Source organism: Pseudopodoces humilis, chromosome 4 (assembly GCF_049639895.1).
Source record: "Pseudopodoces humilis isolate 2021_Gansu_Grassland_sample_001 chromosome 4, ASM4963989v1, whole genome shotgun sequence".
Classification (NCBI taxonomy): Eukaryota; Metazoa; Chordata; class Aves; order Passeriformes; family Paridae; genus Pseudopodoces; species Pseudopodoces humilis.
In genome coordinates, this window is record NC_142203.1 from 31,728,983 (window position 1) to 31,753,401 (window position 24,419).

Sequence of the window (24,419 nt, forward strand, 5' to 3'; positions counted from 1 at the left end):
TTAAGCCAAATGAGGAAAACATTGTACCTGAGAACCATTTATTGGTAAAATAAAGACAAAAATTAAAAGGGGTCACCCCACTAAAGAGGGCTAGAGAATACAGAGCAAGAGGAAGAAAAATGGGAGAGAGGGAGAGAGAGAGGGGAGACAGGGAAAAGAGGGCATTACCACTGGGGGTCAGGGAGTGCAGTCCATGTCCCAGGGCGGTGCTGCACTTGCTGCCTGCCCAGGCACGGCTGCTGTGGCCACGGGGGGCAGACACGAGGTGAGGGGGGCTCAGGCAGGAGCTCCAGGAGCCTGGACAGGGCTGTAGTGAGCATCACACTGGTGGTCAGGCTTGGAGGCAGGCAGGGTTGGATGCAAGAGATTCAGGCAGGGGTGCAGAGATCAAGCAGGAGGGCACTGGTCAGGGACACAGGGAGGCAGGACAGACACGAGGGTGAGCAGGAGCCAGCAAGGGCAGGAGAGCCAAAAAGGCAGGAGCCCAAAACCAAGTTCGAAAAGCCCCCAAAAGAGTCAAAAGACAAGGGCCAGAACAGACCCCAGAGCTTGGGGGTGCAGTTACTTTTTATGCCCCTGGCTCCTGTCCAAGCCTTCTTGCTGACAGGAGACCACTGGCCCAGTCCGATGTCCTACTGCATCCCGTGCTGGACACCTTTTGCCATCTGACTGGAGAATGTCTCTGGGGTGCAGTTCTTCAGTGGTCCCCTACTGGCTTGTCCCACGTGAGACAGGACTTGGTGGCCTGGCAAAGTCTCCTCAGAGACAAGGCTTTCCTCCATCTTCTCCTGGCTGACTGGTAGATATGGCACATGTGGCAACCCCTCCCTACGTGCCTCTGACAACCATTGTTGAGACATAACAAAAAACATAATATGTTGAGACATAAACAAAACAAAAAAAAACACTGGCTCCTCACAGATGAACAGGGAAAGCAGCCCTTGTAGCTGTCACCAAGTGATGGGTTTGACCTTGCTGGTGTGAGGGCAAAGGATTGTCAGGAACAGAAAAGAGCAGACTGGAAGACTAGGCCATGCTTTTAAGGAAGTGCATGGAGGACAGCACAGGAGTTTTCCTCATCTGTCTTACTCCTGCTGCACTAAGACTATGTTTTTCTGCTGCCAGGAAAGAGGAGATGTAGAATTAAACCCTGGAAGAAAAGATCAGAAAATGCTAAGGATATAATTTCAGAGCCAGGAATGTTTTGCCTTGTGGACATACCCACTGAGTTCTAAGCCCTTCCCTCACAGGGGAATGTTTACTGAGTCTGGACCCATGGTCTTGGCCATCCCTGTCTTGTTCTAGATTGTAAGGACAGTCAGGTTCTCAATCGAGCAGATGCATGGGCATGGGTTTGGGCATGTGATCTAGCATGATCTATCAATTCCTTTTTGATCAATGGCTACCAGTTCTACCTTCTCCTGTCACATAAAAGGAGGCAATAGTCTCCATCATATCTCCAGCTAGAGATGTGAAAGACCAGCAGCTGTGCCAGTCATTGATATCTTTTTCCTCCACTTTCACTCTTGTCTCTTCAGGACTGGCAAAATCCAGCGAGTCCTGGGTATTTCCAGGACTTTGTGACTTTCTCTGTGAATACAGCACCCGCACCTACCTTGTAGGCATAGATCTGCCTGCCAGATTTCACAGATATCTTGTACACATTTGACTGCCTCATATTAACACACAGGGCTCAAGTACCATGCGTGATGTCCTCCATACTTACTTTCCAACTGAAGACTTCCATGTACCTTAAACTGGAGCACCCCATTCCTCCCCTCAAAATGTAGATGACCCATCTCCAGCCTCTTCCTTGCCTACCACCAGGCAAAACTATAAAATATCTTTCTTTATGGGTCCCTGGCTTCCCTCTGGCTCCCAGTGTGTTCTGGAGAGAACTATTCTCTATTTACTAGCAGGTCTACACAGCTGCTTCCTGACATCTGTTCCGGGGTTTACAGCATAAAAAACCCTGGGTCAATTCCTCTGCTAATCATTGGCTAGGATCTTGAGTCAGATATTATCAAGTTGTTTCCAAGTTTAACCAGGTGACTAATTTTTCAAGGATATGAGAATAATCTTAGCTAAAAGCCATTGTAAATGGACCATTTCAGGCCTTTGAAGTGTGGTGGCGTCAAAATGCGTAGAGTTTAAGGAAGTTATTTAGTGACTGATGGCAGTAATTAAACCAACAATGTCAACACTGCTGTGTTTCTCTGTTACATGGGGCGTGTAACAGTTTCCCTGAAGCCTGGTTTGCTCTCCTTCTGCCTGCTTGCTGACTCTCCTCTCTATGAATAAGTGCAATGGAGACCTTTTAATTCATGTCACCCTTGGGAGTGTTCTTATCTAGATACATAATTCATTTTGTCGTGAAAAGCCATACCTCTTGAAGCAATTGCAGTCTTATTTTCAGGTAGGCCTTAGAACTTCATTATTGTAGATAAGCTTTTTCCTCCTGAAGGAGTGGGATATGGTATAAAGAAACAGGCAGAACAAAACTTGCTTTGGAGCTTTGATTGAATTTTCTACTTTTCCTTCAAGCTGCAGGAGGGAGGGCTGGTGGTTGCAAGAGGCTGCAATATGATGTGCTTTCCCACATTACACCATTATGTCAGCCAACAGTAATGCTCTCTGGTATTTTGCCACTGAAACCTTCAAATGTCATTACCCCTGTGGGTAATTCTGCTTTACGCTCCAGTGCATCAACCTCTCTCCTGGCATGAGGAGGCTGTGCTGCCACTTAGGAGATATGGCTTCATGCCTCAGTTCTGGCTTTCAAGATCTTGGTTTCTTTCCTGCACAGCAGATTTAAATTTAGCATTCAAGGAGGCTGTAGTGTACTTTCATAGAAACTAGAAGAAGTGGTCCCGAGGGCTAAGAAGATTAGTGGGAAATATGCCTAACCAACCTGGGAGCAATAGTGGGGAAAAGGTGGGGAACTGATGACAGCTTTTGAAGGGATCCAGAGGCATCATGACAACAGTATCTCCAGCATCTCTGCTGGTTCCATGGAAGGCCTGGGATTGGGAATGCTGATGTTCAGTGGGTGTTATCAACTCAGCTTCTCACTGTCTGGGCAGCAGGCACAAAGGTGTTCTTACCATGAGGCCCTACACTCCTCTTCTAGGTCAAAAACCAAATAGTTTTCACCTTTTGTGTGTTCTAGGCCTTCCCTCACAAGGAGAGGAGGGGGCTGAGCAGATACATACCTCTAATGCTCCAGTGCAGCAGACCAGAAAAGAGGGTGTTCAGATGTGGTGCAGTGCTTCTCAAATGTAGATCTTGAGGCATGTCCAAGGAATATTATATGCTTTTTGTATTTCCCCCCCCTTAACCAAGTCCTCCTTTTGCTTGCAGCTCAGTATTTTGCTAGCATCATGGTCATCGTTGGTCTGTCTGTGGTGGTAACAGTGCTGGTTCTGCAGTTTCATCATCATGACCCCCAAGCAGGAAAGATGCCCAAATGGGTAAGGAGCTTTGATGATAAACATTTAGGAGGTTACCACTGAAAGAAAATTGTCTAAAAGCTACAGTAAATTTGTTATAGGTGAGAGACAGAAGTTGTTCTCCATTAATCTGAAGAGATGGTTACAAACAGCATAGTTTACACTTACGTTTGCAATTGTAGGGAAAGAACAAGCGTATTAAATGTGCTTTCCCAGTACAAACAGTTTCTCTTATTCTCCATTAAAAATAATTCCTCGCATTTGGCCTTTCTTTTCAAACTTATGATGGAGTGGTTGAGTCATGACAAAGTTATCTCATTCAGCACCCACTTTGCAAGTGCAAACCTTTAATTTCTTATCCAGCAGACACCAGTACTGACAGAATGTGCTAAACAAACACTCGTCTCTACTGGGCAGTTTGTCTGCTGCCATCTGATCTATGCCCACATTTGCATGTGGGCCCGCTTTTCTCTACAGCAACAGACTTTGTCAGCCCAGTGAGGTTTGGCACCAATGGCAGCTGGCTTTCAAATGGAATATTTCCTTTAGATTTTCAAGTTAAAAGAAAATAATGTTTTTTTACCCCTCTCTCCTTTTCCTAATAGATTTTAGATTATGCAAGGTGTGTTTGTGTTTACAGAATGAAAAAGAACAAAAGCTGAAGAAGATACTGGTAGTCACAATCTACCTACCTAGCTATCAACCACCTTGTTTGTAGGAGTCTGGTTGTACAACATACTCTGATGTCTTGTTCACCACATTTGTCGCGCTACACAATTATCCTGACATGCTGGATAATTGAGTATCACATGGTTACCAATGTCAGCCCAAGTGCAGAGCTGCTTTCTAATTCCTGTCTTAAAATAAACTGCCACTTCAATGCAATTTATTTTTTAAAGTCAAATAACAATTAAGCATACTTACAATTGTTTCCAAAAGTGCTGTATGATTTAAAAACCTCTTACTTTCAAAGCAGCAGAGAATGTGAATTCTGGATGAACCTGCCTATAGGCAAAACCTGAGGGCACAAATCTGGGAAACGTGCTTCAGATGTCTGCATGGACAGAGTCTGCAGCAGTGTAACAGAGCCCATTTGATTGCTTTTTGAGGAGCCCAGACACAATGGCTCATGTTAGACCTGCTCATAGGCCCTGCAAGTCAGCTCTTGCTCTCTACCAGTCTCTTGTTTTCTTGGCTGAAAACACAATGTGCAGTAAATTCTCATTCACGAGGAGCCTTGTTCAAGTGGTCTGACAGCTGAACTGGCGTACATTACAAAACATGCCATCAGAAAGCAAAAGCTATGGAAAACATTACTGGGAAGTGCAGATGATAGACTGTAAAACCTGTACACCAGACAAGCTGACAGGGCTGAGGGATCTCAAGAGCAAAAGAGTGAATGGCAAGTGTGTAGGGAAAAGGCTGACCCCACAAAAGCAGGCACTTTTACTCTACAAGACATGGCCAAGACTCAGTTGTTAGAATTCATGTCTTTCTCTATTCTTTTTGTTGTTGTTGTTTTGTTGGTTTTTTTTCCAATTTTGCTTCTCCACCTATGTCAGGTGTTTCTTACACAGACACCTTGAATGACTTTCGCTCAGTATAAAAAAATAAACCTGAAGTGAAGAAATAACTTAAGAAAGAAGAAAAGCTTTTTATTACAGTTTTCTGCATTTCCAGTACAAGTTCCTGCCCTTACCGTTAACTTCCCACAATGTCCTCTTCCTGTCAGAGCCAGGCATCATTTTATTGTGAACTCTGACCCTGATTAATTAGATATTGTTACAGGATTGTTATCACCTCCTGCTTAAAAGGATTTATCTGCTGGAGTGACTTGCAGGAGGAGGCATTGGGCAATTGGGCATGTATGGGAGCTTCTGCAGACCCAGAAGATTTGAATGAATACATTTCCTAAACACACCTGCTTTATAAACCATTTACAGTTGAGCAGTTTATTTTACCCTGCCATCTCTCAAGGGGTCTTTGCTTGCACTTTGCAACAGAAGAGGGAGGAAAGTGCCTGTTAGTGTTTAACCTCTCTGTAGGTGTTCTCTTCCCTTATTCCACTGCTTAGAATTGTGCCTTCCTTTCTATTAATCTTTGACTTACAAACTTTTTCCAAGAGAGGAATTTAAATCCAAGGTGTTCAGTCAGGGCATTTGTTGGCAACTCAGTTGAGAAATGAGAGTCACTGGCTGATTGACACTTTTGATAATGTCTGCTGAGCTAAGATGGAAAAGAACACTAAAGAAGGTCCAGCTAAGGAGCTGTTTGGGAATGGATAACTTCAGTTGTGGACTACAGCTCAACAGACTTTCTCTACTGACAGCCAAGACTGTTGTATGGGAAAGAGATATGGAGAGACCAAGCACTGAGGAAAGAAGGGGTTTTGTGGGAAAAGGCAAGAGAACTCTGGCTCTTTGTTGTGCCTAAAGCAGGTTTGTTATGTTTCAGGCTTCTCTTATGATATGCTTCAAATCTGGACATGCATAGTTGTACTCAGGTGCAGATGTCCCTTATCAAGAGAGCCTTAATTGGAGACTGTCTGCTCTGGATTAGGCCAGGCAGAAGATTGTGAAGGAAGCTAGCAGCACAGCTGCATTATAGCTAGGAGAGGCTCACAGAAGGGTTGTTGACCTCTAAAGACAGCTGTACCTATATACTTTCTTCATAGAAATCCATACAAGACAATGCAGGTGAGAGTATATATTCATATTATCACACTCAGCTGTTTTCCAAAAACCTGTATGCTGCAGCTGTGTCTTGAATTAATTGGTATGACAAGAACAGGTTGATACCTGAGTGTCTGTGTTTTCAAGGAAATAGGGCATTTGAAGTCCAAGCTAATTAAAAGCTGTCTTACTGTCTTCTGGGTATTTATTTTTCTATGGGAAATGGGTTTGACTGTAGTTATAAATGTAATTTCCCTAAGGAATAAAAGCTCTGTCTTGAAAGAAAAATCAGCATTCCTATGTAAAAGTGTTTTTTTCACATCTCCTTTCAGAGTTAAGGCAGACATATTAACATCTTCTAGTAAGAAAGTTTGTCTGACTTAGTTTTGGAATTTCATAGTCCTAGAGAATTAATTCTGTCTCCCCTCTGCAACCTACACTGTTGACACATTGCTAGCAATTAAGATCTTTGTTTTGTTCCATGTTGTCCCATTTGTGTCCTTGAGCAGTCTGAGCACATTATAATTAAGTAAGTTCAATTAAAGGCAGAGTCCATTCTTTAGGCTGAAACACTATAGGTTACTATTTGTTTGTGGTGACTATGGAGGAAATAATTAAATATTTAAAGCAAAATAATATGAGTAATGGAAAACAATCTTTAAGGACTGTCGTAATTTAAACCCAACTGGCACCTAAGTACCAGACAGCCATTTGCTCACATCCCAGCTCCCTTCCCTTGTGAGAATGAGAATCAGAAAAAACCTCCAACACTTCGTGGTTTGAGAGGACAGTTTAATAATTGAAACAGTATACAATATAATTATATTAATAATATTAATATTATCAATATTATCATTATTAATTAATCATAAAATAATAATAACAGCAAGGATGAGAGAGAGAAAGTAATAAAATACAAAAGAAAAATGATGCACAATATAGTTGCTCACCACCTGCTGACTGATGCACAGCCTGTTTTTGAGCAGCAATTGACAGCCCCCAACCAACTCCCCACACTATATTCTTTTCAAATATCTCTCTGGCTAGTTCAGGTCAGCTGTCCTGGCCGTGCTTCCTCATGGCATTGTGTGCGCCTGCTCACTGGCAGAGCATAGGAAACTGCAAAGTCCTTGATTCAGAGTAAGCACTACTTTCCAACAACCACAACATCAGTGTTTTATCAACATTATTCTCAGACTGAATCTAGAACACCACACTGCTTCTAGGAAAAATATTAACTCTATTTCAGCCAATACCATGAAAATAATGAAGAACAAAAAATTCACTAGTGGTAGAGATCAAAATTTCTCACAGAAAATGGTATAGGGCTTTGACCTAGAAGACTTCACATTGCAGAACTAAAAAATTGTGTAACTGCCTTTCACTAGTCATTTGTTTTGGCTATACTATTATTATTATTATTATTATTATTATTATTATTATTATTATTACTATTACTATTACTATTACTATTACTATTACTATTATTCCTATCTGTGTTTATTAGTGCTCCCTCCTTTCTGAAATTATGCTTCTCATTACAGCAGGAACTCAGAGTGCTAGCTGCAATTTCCCCAGTCCTTATCTGTACTGTGCAAACACAGCAGCCAACTTTTTCTGCATCTAAAACAGCTTTGGAGGCAAAGTGTGGTCCCAAGTCAAACATGACCAAAGTCACAGGAACAGGATTACATAGGGAGTCCTTGTGAGTCAAGGCTCAAAAAAGCAACCAGAGGCCATATATGTTCTCTCCTCAATGTCAGATTATTTGGCTTGCAGGCAGGATGATAAAGTCATCAAAGAGGCCTGTTCCCTTTCAAGAACATTGTAAATGCCCGTTTTGTATGCATAACACCTGGAGGATCTTATAATCACAAGATTTTGCTAATTTACCTTGTTGTTCTTCACACAAGACCTTACTGAATCCACAGCTTCCTCCTGCCTTTTGCGTTTAACAGTGTTACCAACAGGAATTCTAGCAGGCTCAAATTTCAGACCAAACATCTGAAGATCAGTTCACTGGGAAAAAAATCTGGATTCACTCTCCAGAGTTGGCTCGCTTAATGACCTTGACAAGAAACATATGAGGCACAGTCTGCCATGTGCACATTAGAGCATCTTGTGATGCACCAGAACACAGGGATATGACAGCAGTTAATAGTAGCACTCCAATTTTGAACTGCTAAATGTAATTTATTTACTCTTTTGAAAAAAAGCCTGCTGTATTATGTGGTTGCACTCCTCAAAGGAGTATAAAATAGCTTTCAAAAAAACCACAAAAACCCAGCCAAGGTCTTTTATTTAGATGTAAAAAATAGCAGTGGGGATGGGAAATGTTCTAGAATCTGTTGTATAGCGATTTTTTTTCAGCAAAATCAAAACATTGGCCCCCAGAAGTATTTGACTGTATCTCTTTCCTTACAATCTGAGAAATGTTTGAAAACCATACAGCCAGTTTTGTGCTGTCTACTCAACTGCAGAGATCTGGGAGTGCTTGATAAAGATGGTCTCCAAGGACCATCCTGTAAAGTAAGATTTTGCATCTCTTTTGGTTTATAAACTAAGTGCACATTGTCTACCCCTATGTTCAAGACAGATCCAAAAAAAAGGCTATCCTCGGTAAAAAGCCAGACCCTCAAAGAAACATTTTGAAAGCAGATAGCTGGAGAACACAGAAATCAGAGACTGTGCAGACTAGCTAGTCTCAAAATGTTTCAAAAACTTTTAAAATGCCGAAGAGTATTTCTGCCATGGTAACTCTCTTTCAGGTCCGTGTCATCCTGCTGAATTGGTGTGCTTGGTTTTTACGAATGAAAAAACCTGGGGAAAATATAAAGCCCCTCTCTTGCAAGTATAGCTATTCCAAGCACCAGCTGAGCGTAAACAGCATGGAGGTGAATGTCCTTCCTGGGCACCAGTCCAGCAATGGCAACACCGTCTACAGCTACCACGCCATGGAGAGCCCATGCTGCCCACAGAAAAACGACCTGGGCAGCAAGGGCGGAAAGATGACTTGCCCCTTAGCAGAAGATATTGAGCTCGTGCAAAAGAAAGGTTTAATGGATACTCTTCCAGTGATTGTGAAGATCCTGGAGGAAGTGCAGTTCATAGCAATGCGATTCAGGAAGCAAGATGAGGGTGAAGAGATCTGCAGTGAGTGGAAGTTTGCAGCTGCTGTCATAGACAGGTTATGTCTGGTTGCATTTACCCTTTTTGCCATCATTTGCACATTTACAATACTCATGTCTGCTCCAAATTTTATAGAAGCTGTTTCAAAGGATTTTGCATAAGGTTGTCAAAGATGAGCATGATAATCAAAAAGTGAATATTGCCAGTAATTTTACTAGATAATTTAACTCAAATAGAGAAGTGTACTTATATGTGCTAACATACACAGAAGGGGATTAAAATAATTTCAGGACATAATTATTCCTGATGTTAGTGATTGTAGTTACTGAATAGTAAATATATTGAACTCTGTTACTTATTTCATAGACTAGTGCCACATGTACTTTTGTCATGATCTGTTATAAGTGATAGACAGGAATTCAAAACATTACTATACTATAATATATTTATTACAAGTTAACAGTAGTAGCAATGTATTACTTTGAATTTGTGAACTTTTGGATATTGTTAATTTAAATTATTATTGAAAATGATAAGTTTTGCATTGTTTTGCTGTTTTCAGTATGTCTGTGTTTTATAATTATTGTTTGGTGTGGCTGTGACATGCACTTCTCAGATTTGGAAGACATATCTCCAGTCTCATGATGCTGTATATTGTATTTACGAAAATAAACCATCATCATATTAGCTCAAGCTAGCACAATGACTGGAATGTTTTCTTGGTAAATTTGTTAAGAATGTATCTTCCCCAGAAAATCAGTTCAGTTTTGTTTTTTTCTTTTAATTAGGAAATATTAGTTGTGACATTGGAAAGAAAATTCTTTCTCCTTGCTGACAATCGTCTATATAATTTACAATGCTTGCTTAACTTTTTCCGTCACCTTGAAAGTCTACTTAATTTGAAATATCACTGCTCTCCTGGAAAGCAGTTGCCAAACTAATACTGTCTAATTTTGTGCAAATAGGGCAGAATCTTGTATCTCCATAATATCTAGGAAATGGTCCATAGATTTAATTTGGTTCAGATTTCCTATCTAGTCTATACCACCAAAGTAGTATTTTTTGAAAATTCTATTAGTAAATTCTATTCTCCTTTCCATGTGGTCACTAGGTTTTGTTAAAAGGAGTGTATAAAAGACTAATTTTATTTTGCTGAACTTTAATGTATCAATGTTCATTATCAATTTTCTGTCCCTAAATGTTCTCTAATATAATGTCTGTATATTAAGAAAACATAATTGAATGATGCCACTTCCTGAAATATAAGGGGGGGAAAAAAGCACTATTCTCAATAGCAGCTTTTTTTCTACCCAGTAGTGTGGGTGGAAATGACACCTTTGTTGCATGATTTTATTTTCCCTGCTGATCACTGCAGAGCTACAAAAGGATAAGGTCTGATGTAGACACCTATCCTGTTTGGAGTAACACAACACATCTTTGAATATTCACTGGAAGAAAATATCAATCTATTTTCTGCTCTGGCTGACTTTCAGCTTCCTGTTTTTCCGGGGCTAATAAAAAATTAACATTTCCCTATCTGTGTAATGGGATCCTTCCCACCATCACTGTTTGGAGAGAAAGAAGATGATCATGTTTTTACTCAAAGGAAAGTGCTTCCATATAAAATGGATGGTGAAGCTGGTAGGTCTACAGATTGAAGTCATATGTGACTATTTAAGGAAAAGGTCCCTCAGCTTTTCCATTATGGCCTTTATTAGGTGGTGTTTACTGGCTTTAAACAGACTTCACTGTTTTGAATGTTAAACCTCTGTAGCAGTAAGATTAGATCATTACAACCATGGATTTATTGCACTTCATGGAGTTATGTTCAAAAAAAGCACCTAAGGAGGTCAACCTGAGAAGGTCCTGACTACAGTGACCTGTTTTATATTTCACAAAGCTTTCCTGCTTACTTCAGCTCCAGGTGTAACTCCACGTGGTAACAATGGCTGATGTAAAACCCCCTTCTGGAAATTCTATCCATATTTCAGAGAAATGTCTTCTTCATAGGAGCACTAGTGCTCTAAGTAATTCTTTCCAAGCATATAGGACAAAACTCCTGACACCTGATTATTTCTCAAAATTGTGCTTGCTGAGGTACAGAATGGGATTCAGGAGGATTTTTCCTAATAGAAAAACCTCAAGGAAGAGCAGAATCATTTTGGGGGTTTGGGTTAGTTATACCAGGCTCTTCTCTTGGACAGAAGCTGAAATACTCATTTCATTTTTCTGTTAGTTAGAAGTCTAAATATCCAACTATTTCTGCAACTTGTGATGAAGGATGCTAAATGAATTTTGGAGTACTTGTTCAAGGACCACTAATATTTTTCTTGAAAAGCATTTTTGAAAGTAATTTTCAGTGACAGGATAAAAAAGGTAAAAGCTAATGTTAAAGCACATAGTCACAAAAACTTAGCCTCCTAATGCAAAGAATGTTCCCTTACATGAAATGTGTTGTTGTATAAGAGTATTTTTAACTGGATGGATAGACCTTAGGATTAGAAGGAGGATGAAAACTGTCTGAAAACAACAGTGAAAAATAAGTTTCAGTAACTTTTTTTCATATATAAAAGTCAGTGCAAATAAAAATATTCCATTTATAGGCCATGACTTTATGCTGTTAGATTGCCAAGGCTGGATTGTGTCCTATAGAAATGTCCTAAAACTCAAGTTGTATTAGTGGTATGCAATTTACAGCTCTTTACACTGGACTGAAACTAATTGCTGATTACTTTCTCAGATCACATATTAGGCAGATCCTTTAGCTATCTGCTTATCACTTGGCCTTCTGAAAGGTAATAACATTGTTACACAAGGTTTTTAGAATAAACTATGTAAAATAGCAGGAGAAAATGTCTACTTTACATAGAGAACATTGCAGAAAAATGTGTGAACAAATCTAAGATTTTCCTGAGAATTACATTACACTTGGAAAAATTGATACATACTGATTCGCAGCTCTTCATGGCATCACCAGTTAGTGTCATGGTGTATTTAATTCCAAGAGAAGGAAAAGATCCCAAATTGATTGGAAAGGTTAAATGGCAACAAGAAACTAACCCTAACTAACTAATAATATCCTTTCCAAAATCCAGGCACTTACAGCAATGTTACACAAGGTGTGGTGATCTTACTGTCCCCTGATAATACAGAACATAATAGTAAAGGTCCTTGTGCACTTTATCTTGCTGAGGAGCACCTTATTTCCCAGGAGACACTGTGGGTTCCTGCCATGAAGCTATTCAACATTACAAGATGAGAGTCTGCCCTGGTTTATTCATCAAACACAAAGAACTGTTCATATAGTCAAACACAATCTTTACTTTAACTCATGAGTTACCTTAACATATCTAGATACACACATGAAAATCTGTGGTTTTTTGGTTTTGGTAGAACATTTTTGTCTTGCAAGTTTTCTAAGTTATCTGCCACCATGAGAAATACAGCTGTATAACTTCCAGCAGTGAATATCGAAGTATTTCTTTATTACAGTAAGGCTGCATACTTCTTCCATTTGAAATTAACTTTTCAGTATTGATGACAATAAAGAAGAAGGGGATCATAATCTAAACCCATTATTCTGAATTACCAAGTGCCTAGGAAAAGAGGATGCTGTAAATCAGAAGAGAGTTAATGAAGAACAGGACTAATCTGGGATTTTAGACAATAAGAATGTCAAATACTGAGAAATCCCCAAATACTGTAAAATCCCCACAGAAATAAATAAAGGCAAAACTTTAAGGGTTTGAAGGCTGATTTGCCTTCCTTTTTGTGAGGCTCCTCTTGGCATAATTTGGAAAAAAAAATTTAGAACTCTGTTAAACACTTAGTGAGGTTACATCTGGGTTAAGAGATTGGGCTGAGCAGTGATCCTCTGGCTGAAAGGCTTTCCAGAATTACATACCCAGTTTGGAATTAGATGCTAAACAAGGGTTTCTAGGTTTTGATGCTTTTTTTTTTCTTGAAGACAAGGAGACTAAGGGAGAAAGTGATAGTAAAAGGTTCTAAAATCTTAGAAAATTCAGAGACTTAGAAAGAAAGTTAGGTTTGGAAAGCCCTGGGAAAAGTAGGCCCTGAGAAATGTTAGGCCTTGTGCTTGCTAAAGATTAGGTCAAACTGCACTTGTGTAGTCAGTATATGATAAATGATACAATTGTTAGATGTGATTAGATATAATTATAGTTTAAAGAACATGAGGAACAATGTTAGGGGGCTGGGGGGGATCACAAGAAATCCGTGCTTGGGTAAAAACAATGCTTACAATAGAACAATGTAAGTTTAATAATTAATATGTAAGTTGTATAACGATAGAGTATAAAACATGTTCAACTCAAAACCAAATCGGGTCAGATTTGGGTATGTGTACCCCTGACACCCAGAGCTCTTCAATAAAGCAGCCTCATATAATCATTTCATGATTATGTGTGTTCCTGAACGCTAACAAAAGGACATGAAGCATTTGAAACTCCAAGTTTCAATGTAGGTAAGAAAGCATGTGTTCAGAATGCTGCCTCCTTTTATTTCTTGTTGAATGAGCTAGAGAATATGAAGGGCTCTGCACTGGTAGGAGCAGAAGTGCATCTTGGTTTTATGTTTGATACTGCAGCTGTTAAACCTAAACTCCATCACAACTGCCTTCTGACACCATTTCAGATGGTCTTCAGGTCTCTAACTCTGACTCCTTGTCAAGTCTGTTGAATCATACAAATAATTCACACCATTTTTCTCCTGTCCCAGTATGGGAGCAAGAGTGGCTGTGTCTCAAGTGCTTTCAAAAGGTGCTTAATCTTAACTTCCAATAACAGAGAATTCAGTTTCCCTAATAAATTATTGACATATTTATTGCTCCTTGCTAATATCTAGCATATAAATTAATCCAGTAGTCTCAATCACTTGAAAAACCCACCTTTCATGTGACAAAGCAAAATGTCTGGATTGTTAGCTGATTAGGTATGAGTAAAAAAATCTTTACGGTGATAATCATGATCATTATTAGCAATCAAAGTCCTAATCATGGCACAGTTATTTTAATATTGGGAATACCTTGATCATGTCACAGACACAATTTTGGAACGGAAAGTTTACTAGTTCTTCAACACATAGAGAATTTATTCTGTGAATAGAAGCCTCTGAGTTGTTACACAGGCTGTCAGCACCTTGCCCCTTTAGATTTTCATTTAATGGAAGAAACTGATGAAGACCTTTGCAAATAAAACGTAGATTTGACACAGGTCAGATAGGCTTGTCTGACTGAAAGAAAAAATGTGTTGAACTAAAACAAAAAAGCAAATACAATTACAATGCAAGAAAAAAAAAGAACTGAATGCTAGTAAAAAAACATGCATTCATTCAGATGGCAAGCTCTAAAAAGAGATACTATTGAAAAAAGAAAATTCAACGTTTTTGATTTTCAGAACACATGCTTAACTCATACAGACATTATATCTTCTTGGATTTTTAAATCCATTTATGAGAGAAAACAGGATCTAAATTCCAGACCAAGGACAGGAATATGGTACTGTGTCTTTAGGAGTATCTATTTCCTTATTATTTTTGTTGAAATTATTTGCATGGTTATACAACATATACAGCATCCAGAAAGGGGAAGCGTACATGACATGGTACAGTGAATTCTAATCAAAATAAATTTAAAGATCATATCTGTGACACTCTTGGCTTTCAGGCACATGACATTGCATTCCAAAACTTTCAAGCCACATTCATTATTAATATTCAGTGACAGAACATAAAAAATGTGAAGGCATCCTTAGAAATCTAAATATCCTTTAACTTCTGTATCCCTCAAGGTTAAAGTCATAGATTTAGCTATTTTTATCAAATAGCACCAAGGGTTTTTTCCCACAGAAATTTCACATCAAAAAAAGGAATGAAAAGACCCTTTTCATTGATTAAAAAAAAAAATAAAGAGCAAAAGAAAAAGGCAAAAAAAGTTCCCTTATAATATTGTGTGAATTTGTGGGGGAGAAAAAAATAGTCTTGATGGTGTTTCAGGTAAAGATTTCTGATATGTATGTAGTACAGCATTGTAGTAGGGCAGATTTTGGTAGAGAAAGGGGGAAGGATTTTAAACTACAAGAGGAGAGTTAAATCAGATGTTGGAATGAAATTCTTTACTGTGAGGGTAGTGAGACACTGGAACAGGTTTCCCAGAGAAGTTGTGGATGCCCTATCCCTGAAAGTGTTCAAGGCCAGTTTGGATAGTGCTCTGAGCTCTGGTCTAGTGCAAGATGTGTCTGCCCACGGCAGGGGGGTTGCAATTAGATGATCTTTAAGGTCCCTTCCAGCACAAACCATCCTATGATCCTGTGATATTATGGTTCAATGATCCCATGTCAGTACACAATGATGTAACCTTTACTCAGCACCTAGCAAAGGTTTAGCTTTAATATTTTGTGGATTCAAACGTTCACTTTCCAGCTCAAAAAGATGAAAATGTTGAAGAGAAAAATGAAATTTCAAAGAAATCCTTATCTGTGATTGGCAGTTACCTGCTCTGGTACTGAATGGAGTGCTGAATGTAACACTTGCAGATCAGCTTCACAGTTTTCCATAGATGAGGAATCTCCTGTGACCCTGTGATGTGGTTTAACCCCAGCCAGCAAGCAGGCTCCACACACAGCCATTCTTGCTCAATGTTCCACCAGTGGGATGGACTGGGCAGAGAATTGGAAGGGTAAAAGCTGGGAAACTCACAGGTGAAGAACATTTCAGTTGCATAGGGAATACAGAAGCCACACACGCAAGCAAAAAACCCAAAGAACTCATTCCCCATTCCCCAGGAGCAGGCAGGTGTTTCACATCTCCAGGATAGCAGGGCCCCCTCACGCCTCACAGTGACTTGGGAGAGCAAGTGCCATCAATCCAAGTATGCCCTCCTTCCTCCTTCCTCCTTCTTGCACTCAGCTTGAACTACATAGCAGGATGTCAGATGGTCTGGAATATTCCTTTGGCCACTTTGGGTCACCTGTCCTGGCTGTGTCTCCTCCCAACCTGTCATGCAGCACAACCCCAAGCGAGCTCTGTCTGGGCAGCTCCTTCAGATGTGGTGGCTGCCATGGGACATGAGAAAGCATTTTGCTTCAGTCCAGAACAGATATGGAGGAAAAAAAGGAAAAATGAAATTCTGATCTCCAGTCAGTTTTCTATGGTTTACATGGGGTTTATTTGATCTGTTCTTCGCACCTGTTAAGTGTTGTCCAGAACCAAAAAAAGAAACACATTTGAAGATGCAACCAGAAAAGGGAGAAAGATGGGAGGGGAGGGGGAAGGAGGTTCTGGGGGAAGGGTAGGCAGTGAGGAGACAGGGAAAGTTCCTGAGTACCCAAGCAACGGGAAAGGGAACAGGGACCCCCGGCCGCAAAAGGGTATAAAAAGGTTGCCATTTCAGTGAAGTGCGTGTGCAACTCTCAGAGGAGAGACACACACCCAACTCAGCTGATTTGTTGGTATCAGTAAATAGATTGTGCTTCAAAGAATTTGTCCCCTCTTAATTCTATCAAAAGTGAGCCACATTTCACACTGCCGAGAATGTGACGTTGAGACTGACCGAGTCTCAGTCTCAAATGAGAGAGAGGCTGAGAGAGGCCGTGGCTCACACAGATCCAACCTGCTCAAGTTTTCCCTCCCTCACATCAGCCTTGGTTCCCATGGCAGAACTTCCATTCCCGCTGGACTCTCCCTTGCGCCTGAGCCTGCAGAGAAGCCCGGCTGCCTCCCACTCTGCCCAGAGCTACACAGACCCTCCCAACCTTGCCCAGGAGCTGCAACACAACCACAGCCACTGTGGCGTCCCCAGCAGTGACACCACTGCTCCGCTCTGTTTCGTCCTGCTCAGCTCTTCTGTTCACAGCTGCAAGCCTGTATGGCCACAAGAGGTTGTGGTCTGGAGGCAATGAAGGAAGAAGACCTTTGCCCACTTCCAAACCGTGCCACAAACCCCATCCTTGGGTCTTCCCATGTTTAAGAAACACTTGGCCATTCAGAAGCAAATTTAGAGTTTATTCACAGGGTGAGAACAAAGGGAAGCTTCCCACACAGTGAAGGTTTTATATTATTGTTGGGGGTTAGGTGCCCTTCTTTTAGTTCTTTCAGTTACCTGTGGAATTTTTACCCATTAGTTGCGGGGAAAACCTAACTGGGGGTACGTGGTGGATACTTGAAGAACACGAAGAGTTCAGCCGGGCCCAGGGGGGGAAGGGGGGTAGGAAAAGGGGAGGGTGGGGACAGTTTGGTGGCTTCTTCAGCTTTGGAGAAGGACACTTTGGGTGTGCAGAGCTGTTGCGGTGGGGAGAAGGGAATTTCGCCATCACCCAGATGGAGCTGCTGCTTCTTCTCCTTCTCCCCTCTTCATTGGTGGCCTCGCACCCCCTGTCCTGCCGGGACGTGTGGCAGTGCCAGCCACTGCTGCAGGGTTGCTGATACACCTCATCCATCGGCCCAGGATCCCAGCTCATCCCTGCTGCTCCAGCGGAGTGTTCCTCAGAACCCTGCAGGAGCACCGGGACTGCCCGCCCAAGGGGGTTTGTGAAGCAAAGCCTCTCCTCCATCCCTTCCCATCTCAGCCCAGAAGGCTGTCATGGGGTCCCTGGTTCTGTTTTGTTGCTAGCACTGAACTTATTGGTTTTTGTGTGCCTGGTTATGAATACTAGTAAAGAACTGTTATTCCTATCCCCAGATCCCTGCCTGAGAGCCCCTTGATTTCAGAATTATAATAATTTGGAGGGAGGGGGTCTACATTCTCTTTCCAGGGGAGGCTCCTGCCCTCTTTAGCAGACACTTGTCTTCCAAAACCAAGACAACTATTTATTTTGACTATCAATCTAAACAAACTACAAACTACAAACTACAAAAAACAAACTACAAACTACAACCCACAAACTACAAACTACAAACTACAAAAAACAACAATGGCCTCCTCCAGGGCTAGTATCTCCTGTAGGCCATAAACTGCTGCGCTGCCATGATCAGAGGTGTCAGGCTGGAGGATGGCTTGGCTGAGGTTACAAACGGATGCTGACAAAGAGAAAAACAAGAAATGAACTTTCCTCACAGGCTGAAACAGGCTTTCTCTGGCTACAGAATAAATGCAGAAATGAGGGCACTCTGTGCACCTCTGTCTCCACATCCAGGACCTTGCGACCACAGGCAAACATGGCTCACAGTCCCACGACTCCATTGACACAGATGTCTTCAGCTTAAGGAGATTTGGTCTGGGAGACCTTGAAAGGCTCCTTCCAACCCACCCCAGGCCAGGATTCTCCTTCGTTTTCCTTTGGAAAGCCTGCAGACCGTTCTTAGGAGCGGGGTCCATCTGATGCCTTGCACTTGAGCAGATGAGGAGCCCCTGGCAGCGGGCAGCTGGCGCACCCTGCAGCCGCTTTGCCTTTTACCTGCAGAAGCTCCTGGGCAGACCAGCGCCTGTCCTCGTCTGTCTCCAGGCAGCAGTGCAGAAAGTCCCGCAACCAAGGCGACTGCTGCCTGGGGTTCTGCAGCTTTGGGGAGCCCCCGGAGCTTATCAGCTGTTGAACCTGGAGAAGAAGGAAACACCAAACTCTACCTGTCTCCTCCGCAGCCCAAACTGCTCAAATAGACCTCCCACCAGACAAGCTCCACTCTCCAGTGGCATCTTCCTGCCTGCCAGAGGCTGGGAGATGTCTTTCCTACCCCAGCCAAAAGAACCCAAAGCCACTTACAGCCACAGCTACTCCAACATGCAAAGGCACTTGCCTTGACCCCTGATTTCACTGGCTGATGGAATTAGGAGCAACTCCATCAGCAAAAGCACACTTTGCTTCTCTGAGCACTGACACTAACTCTACAGGCAACTTGGATGGCAGAATTTGTTCCAACTCTACTTTTCCCAAGTATTGTTCCATTAAAGGCAGCGCAGCACCGCTCCCTGCTCCCTTAGGCAGAGCTTCCATCTAGCAAAAGGCATCACGTTGTTTTGTGGTTTTCATGATGAAATGGCAGGGGGATAATCTGGACAAGAAGCTCAAGAGACTATGCAGCCTGGAACCTATCGTCTCCAGGTGTTAACCAGCTTCTCAGGCAGAAGGATGGGGCAGATTCTGTTAGAGTGACAGAGAGTAGCTGCAGCGTACCGTGCGGGAGGTTTTCATCCGGTAAGGAGGCGCTCCTTCCACCATCTCGATCCCCACGATGCCAAGGGACCAGATGTCCACTTTGGGGCCATAGGGCTTCCTGATGAAAATTTCTGGCGCCATCCAGTAAGTAGTGCCAACAGCTGATCTCCGTTTGCTCTGCTCAGCAGTGAGCTGAGCAGCGAGGCCAAAATCAGCTGAGGAGAAGAAACCACTCTGATCAAGGCAACGCAAATTAGGAAAGCCAACAAAAGAATTCCCCACGGTACCAAGTCCAAGAAAGCAGTGTGGAATCCACCTGCAAAAGGGGCCATATGGGCATTCATCAGGCCTGCAGCCAAGGAACTATGGAATTGGCCGCTTAGCAAAAGCCCCCAGTTTCATGCGGTGGCTGTTAGCTCCCTGAAGCTGTAGGCTGTAATTGCCTCGCTCAGGAAGGGACACACACAACCCAAGGCCACTCCTGACACCACCTTCTTGCCAGCCACACCTCCCTGCACCTTGCAGCCATGCTCTGCGCTGGCAGCAGGGCAGCCTGCACTGCCACAGGCACCACTCTTGAGGAACTGGCAGTCACCCAAAGGCAGCCCCACACCGCAGCCCACCACAGCTCAGCCTGGCCAACGACACCCACCCAACTTGACAGATCCGTCCAAGCCCAGGAGAATGTTGTGGCTTTTGATGTCTCGGTGGATGACTTGCTTGGAGTGAAGGAAATCCAGGCCTTGCAGGCACTAAGAGAGGAAAAAGAAACACCAGCCTAAGAGTTCCCGTTCGGATTGCATCCCACAAACAGGGAAGTGGCACATCTGCAAGACTGACTTGCTGAGGGATGCTCAGCCATGGCAGGACAGGCTGCTGGCAAGGCCAAGAGCTTGCTGCTCCAACACAAGGACAGCGCTGCCTTTCTAACTGAGGGTGTAGTTGCTTTTGAAAGAGAAAGGGCAATTGTTCCTCTGGCCCTGCAAACACAGACTGCAAGACCACTCCTGCAGTGGCTGTGCTCCCTCCAGCAGGAGTGCATTTCACACAAGCTCCAGGCAAGTGTTTAGAGAGGCAAACACAAACAAACACACCAGAAGAAGGGCAGGCACACTGGCAGGCACCTCAGGTGCTCTTGCTACAGCCTGTCGTAGCAGAAAGGCAGAAAGGAAGCTTGGAAGATGACACCGCTCCTCTCCTTAGCAGCCATGGGGGAGGAGCAGCCCGCCCAAGCCATGGGAAGCACAAGCACATCCCTTACCTCCCGAGAGACAGTTGCTATCTCTCCTTCTGCCATACGAGTCTCTCGAATGACATCGTGCAAAGAACCTCCGTCCATGTATTCCATCACGAGCCAGAGGTCCTCGTCAACCAGGTAGCTGAAAGGAGAAAGCAACAGCCCGGGAATGAATGCGTGCATTTACATGACGGATTCTTGTTTCCCTGTCTCTCGCAGAGGAAGACAGGAGGAAGTCAATGGTCTTTCACTAGGTTCTAAAGGGCTTGAACTCTGTGCAGTCTAAAAGACTTCTTGGTATCCACAGCCATGCAAAACGCTGGGAACAGGCCAAGGGAAATACGATCTACAGTGCTTTGGCAGCACTTAAGACCCATAGGAAAAAAAAATCAAACCCTAAACCCAACAAAACAATGTGGAGAGAGGGCAGGAACTTTCAGGCTCTCGGCTCAGTAAGACAGGGCCAAGTCAGGTCTTGGAAAGAGCACTTCAAACTATGTATGCTCACAAAGATTAATGCAGCCCCAATGCAATCTCCTCCCAAGATGCTGTAGATCAGCCCAGAAACAGGAATTAACAGCTCCATCCTCTGCCAGCCACCAAAGGAGTGGCTGAACCTCTGGCTTGCAGGGTGTGAAGGACCCTTCACGGCAGAATAGCAGAACCACTCACCTGTCTATGTAGTTCACAATGTTGGAGTTCTTATTGTCACGCATGACCTGGATTTCATTCATGCATAGTTCACTGCTGTTGTCATCCACCAGACTGATTTTCTTTATAGCCACCTAAAACAACATGGAAAACCATGAATCAAAGAAATCTGTGGCACAAGACCACAAGGGGAATATGGAGACAGTGATCTTGGGATGACAGAGCTGGGCTGGACCTAACTCCCTTCCAACTAGACATCAGAGGAACTCGAAGCTGAGCTTGCCAGAGCCTCTTACACCGCTTCCTTGGGCACCCGTCCCAGGACACAGAGCCAGACATCCTTTGCCTTGTAAACCCAGGAGAAACACCAGGTCCTAAACTCTCCACCTCAAAACTCTAACATCACTCCCTGTGCCCACAGTCTTCCCCAGGGCCTTATTTCATCATCATCATCATTTTCATTCATACACCTCTTGGAAGCAGGAAGCCATTCTGTGCTGGTGAAAACCAAGCAAAACTGCTGGGAAAGCTTTGGCAATTCTAGGGGGCTTCATCATTACTCCAGCAGCCACTGGCACTGTTCTCCATTGCACAACAGAAAGCAAACTCTTACAGACATGACAGATAAAATGCCGTCCTAAAAACATCCTGAGGGTATTCCCCCTAAGAAATACAACCCTGCATACTTTACAGAAAAAATGCCATGACCATGAAAACATCATTGAGTACACCCCCAAAAAAGACAATCCTAGCTCTTCCTCGCTTCAGGAACTTTCATTCCGTTCCACTAAAACACCTTCCTTCACACCGCTGACATTTGCAATTACTGCCTGACTGTAAAAAGAAATAACCCACTCCTTGATCCTCTAGCAATACACGCCAGGCAGGCTCTGAGCAGGGCTTAAGCCCTTGAGGGACTCCTTGCAGACCTCTTTCTCTAAGCACAGTTCCCAAGGGCGGCACTACAGGTGGCTAAGGAACTGCCAGCACAATTCCCACGTGTTTGCGAGCAGCCAGAAATGAGAATTCAGGAACCCCGAGCTGCAGCCCCAAAGAGCAGTGCCATGCTCTATGACACCCCCTTGGTGTTAAGACCCAGCCAGCGTGTCCTCCTCTGAAAGATTCCGCTTGGCCTCCTTGCATTCCTTGGGGCAGCTGAGGAGAACAAAATCTGTCCCCACGGTATTTGGCAGGCAGACGCTACTCTGTGCTTCATCTGCCTTTGCAGCAAAGCTCGACCGGCGACCCAAAGCTCAGCCACAGCTCACAGCAGAGGGGAGGGCACTTGAGAGCTGCAGCAGCTGCGGCGCTGCTTGACGCTTACCTCTTCTCCTGTGGCAGTCTCCACTGCCGTGAACACCGTGCCAAAACCCCTAGAAACAAAACAGCAGCTTAGGAAGGTGAGGTCCTTTAGTCCCTGCAAGCAAGTGCAAGACACCGCAGTCCAATAGGAAAAGGAGCCCTGGTGCAAACAGCAAATGGAACATGGCCCAGATCCTGGTCTGGGTCTTTTTTTCCCTTTTCTCCTCCTGTATCTGTGCGTGTGTGGGATTTTTCCAGGCACACACGTGCCACTTGGGCCTTCTCACACCTCTCCTTGGAGGTTATGCCAAACTCAGGCACCACCACACAGGCCTTCTGGGAAGCCTGAAGCCAGGTAACAGCCATCGGAGGAAAGCCTCCAGACACACCTCCTTCCTCCAGCTGGCAAGGAAAGGAGTCTCCAGCCATAGCTGCAGCCACAGCCAGAGAAGGCAAAGGTTTCCATTGTTGCACAGACAAATGGAGAAGTACTCAGAATCCAGGATCCTTAGACAGCTGCGTTCTGGGTCAAGAGCCAACGGCAGCTGCTTCTCTTCACTGCCCAGGACACAGGAAGGCCTCCACTTTTCCTGTGAGTTCTTGTACATTTGGCTCCTCATAGAGGAAATGCTGCAAATCAATCCCATTTACAGTCAGCAGAGCTGGCTGTCAAAAGGGAACAGCTGGGTGGATTCTTTGCAGGAAAGGCCTAAACCCCACAGGATCCACAAGGGCTCTGCCATCAGGCAGATGATGCCTTTTCCTCTAGAGTGCACTGGCACTGGGCATCCCCTGAAGCTTTGGCTTTTGCCACCTCAGCTACAAAAGAGAGCTGCTGCTTTCATTTCTGCTTTTGCCTTCTACACTAGGTGGTGCTCATCCTGACCACTGAATCTTGTTTTCCGCAAAACACTGGAAAGAAATGTTACTGAGAGCTGTCCCCTGACAGCTATCTTGACCTGACCTCTACCTGGACCTTTGAGGCAATGAAGTTTTGCCTCCTTTCATTCCCACATATTCTCTATTCTCTTCAGACATGATTTCTCCTATGACAAGCGGCAAACAGGCACAACACACTTGAGGGACAGGAGATCTGCCAGGTGCTACTCTTTGCTGCAGAAAAGACATTGCCAGCATCCAGGTGTCCTTGCCATGCCTTTGGACCACAGCTATAAATGTTATAAATTAAGCTCTAAAGTACTGAGAGATGGCAGCATCTCAACACAGCGTCTGAACGGCTTTGGAGCTTGCCTGACGTCACTCTGGGGAGATGTGACACCAGCAAAATACGCAGCCCCTCCCTTTGAGGAAGGAACTGTGGCTGCACTCACCCTTTGCCAATAGTTTCTAGTTCTGTGTATTTCGCCTCTGGATCTCCCTCGCTCACCAGCATCCCTGTAAAAATCCAAAGGGAAGATGCTCATTTCAAGACAGAAATGCCACCCTGCAGCAGATCAAAAAGGCAGGGCCACTCTCTGGGACACTGGGTCCTTTCAGCTCAGTCAGCTGGGGAACAACACCACCACCGCACCACCACCGCCACCACAAAAACAGCAGCAGCAAGACAAGCAGCTCTGCAGCACAGACGGCCTGCACCAAACTAAAAGCCTAAACTAAACATGTCTAAGCACATGGGGAAAGAGTCAGAGGAGACAGGGATCAGAAAACCATAACCAAGTAAAGTGATTGTTGTCTATAAACATTAAGGGCCACAGGAAGAACAAAACCTTTCTGTTCTTGGCAATAAACACCCTGTGACATTCAACAAAAGCCTTAAACCTTGCCAATATCAAAGGCATCTTGGGTTCTGGAATCAGTTTTTATCAACAGCTGCCCTTTCCAGAACAGGAAGAACATTGCAAAGTGCTTCCAG

The 24,419-nt window shown here is 43.5% G+C and overlaps 2 protein-coding genes across 2 annotated transcripts in view; one reads left to right on the forward strand and one right to left on the reverse strand.

Annotated features, from left to right (window-relative positions):
- Window positions 1-9,660, forward strand: part of LOC102107326 (neuronal acetylcholine receptor subunit alpha-7-like) — a 56,913-nt gene extending 47,253 nt beyond the window's left edge. Inside the window, exons 9-10 of the mRNA XM_005532411.2 lie at window positions 3,361-3,470; window positions 8,890-9,660. Coding sequence (XP_005532468.1) covers window positions 3,361-3,470; window positions 8,890-9,411 — 632 coding nt within the window. The 3' untranslated portion in view covers window positions 9,412-9,660. The remainder of the gene's footprint in view (window positions 1-3,360; window positions 3,471-8,889) is intronic.
- An 8,533-nt stretch (window positions 9,661-18,193) lies between these two features.
- Window positions 18,194-23,930, reverse strand: LOC148184479 (serine/threonine-protein kinase PAK 3-like). The gene is made up of 8 exons (XM_088054628.1): window positions 23,878-23,930; window positions 22,569-22,617; window positions 21,266-21,378; window positions 20,618-20,735; window positions 20,009-20,108; window positions 19,375-19,571; window positions 18,661-18,798; window positions 18,194-18,283 (listed from the first exon to the last, which is right to left on the reverse strand). Exons 3-8 carry the CDS (start codon window positions 21,325-21,327, stop codon window positions 18,194-18,196), a joined length of 705 nt encoding a protein of 234 aa, XP_087910754.1. The 5' UTR covers window positions 21,328-21,378; window positions 22,569-22,617; window positions 23,878-23,930.
- Window positions 23,931-24,419: the final 489 nt, after the last annotated feature.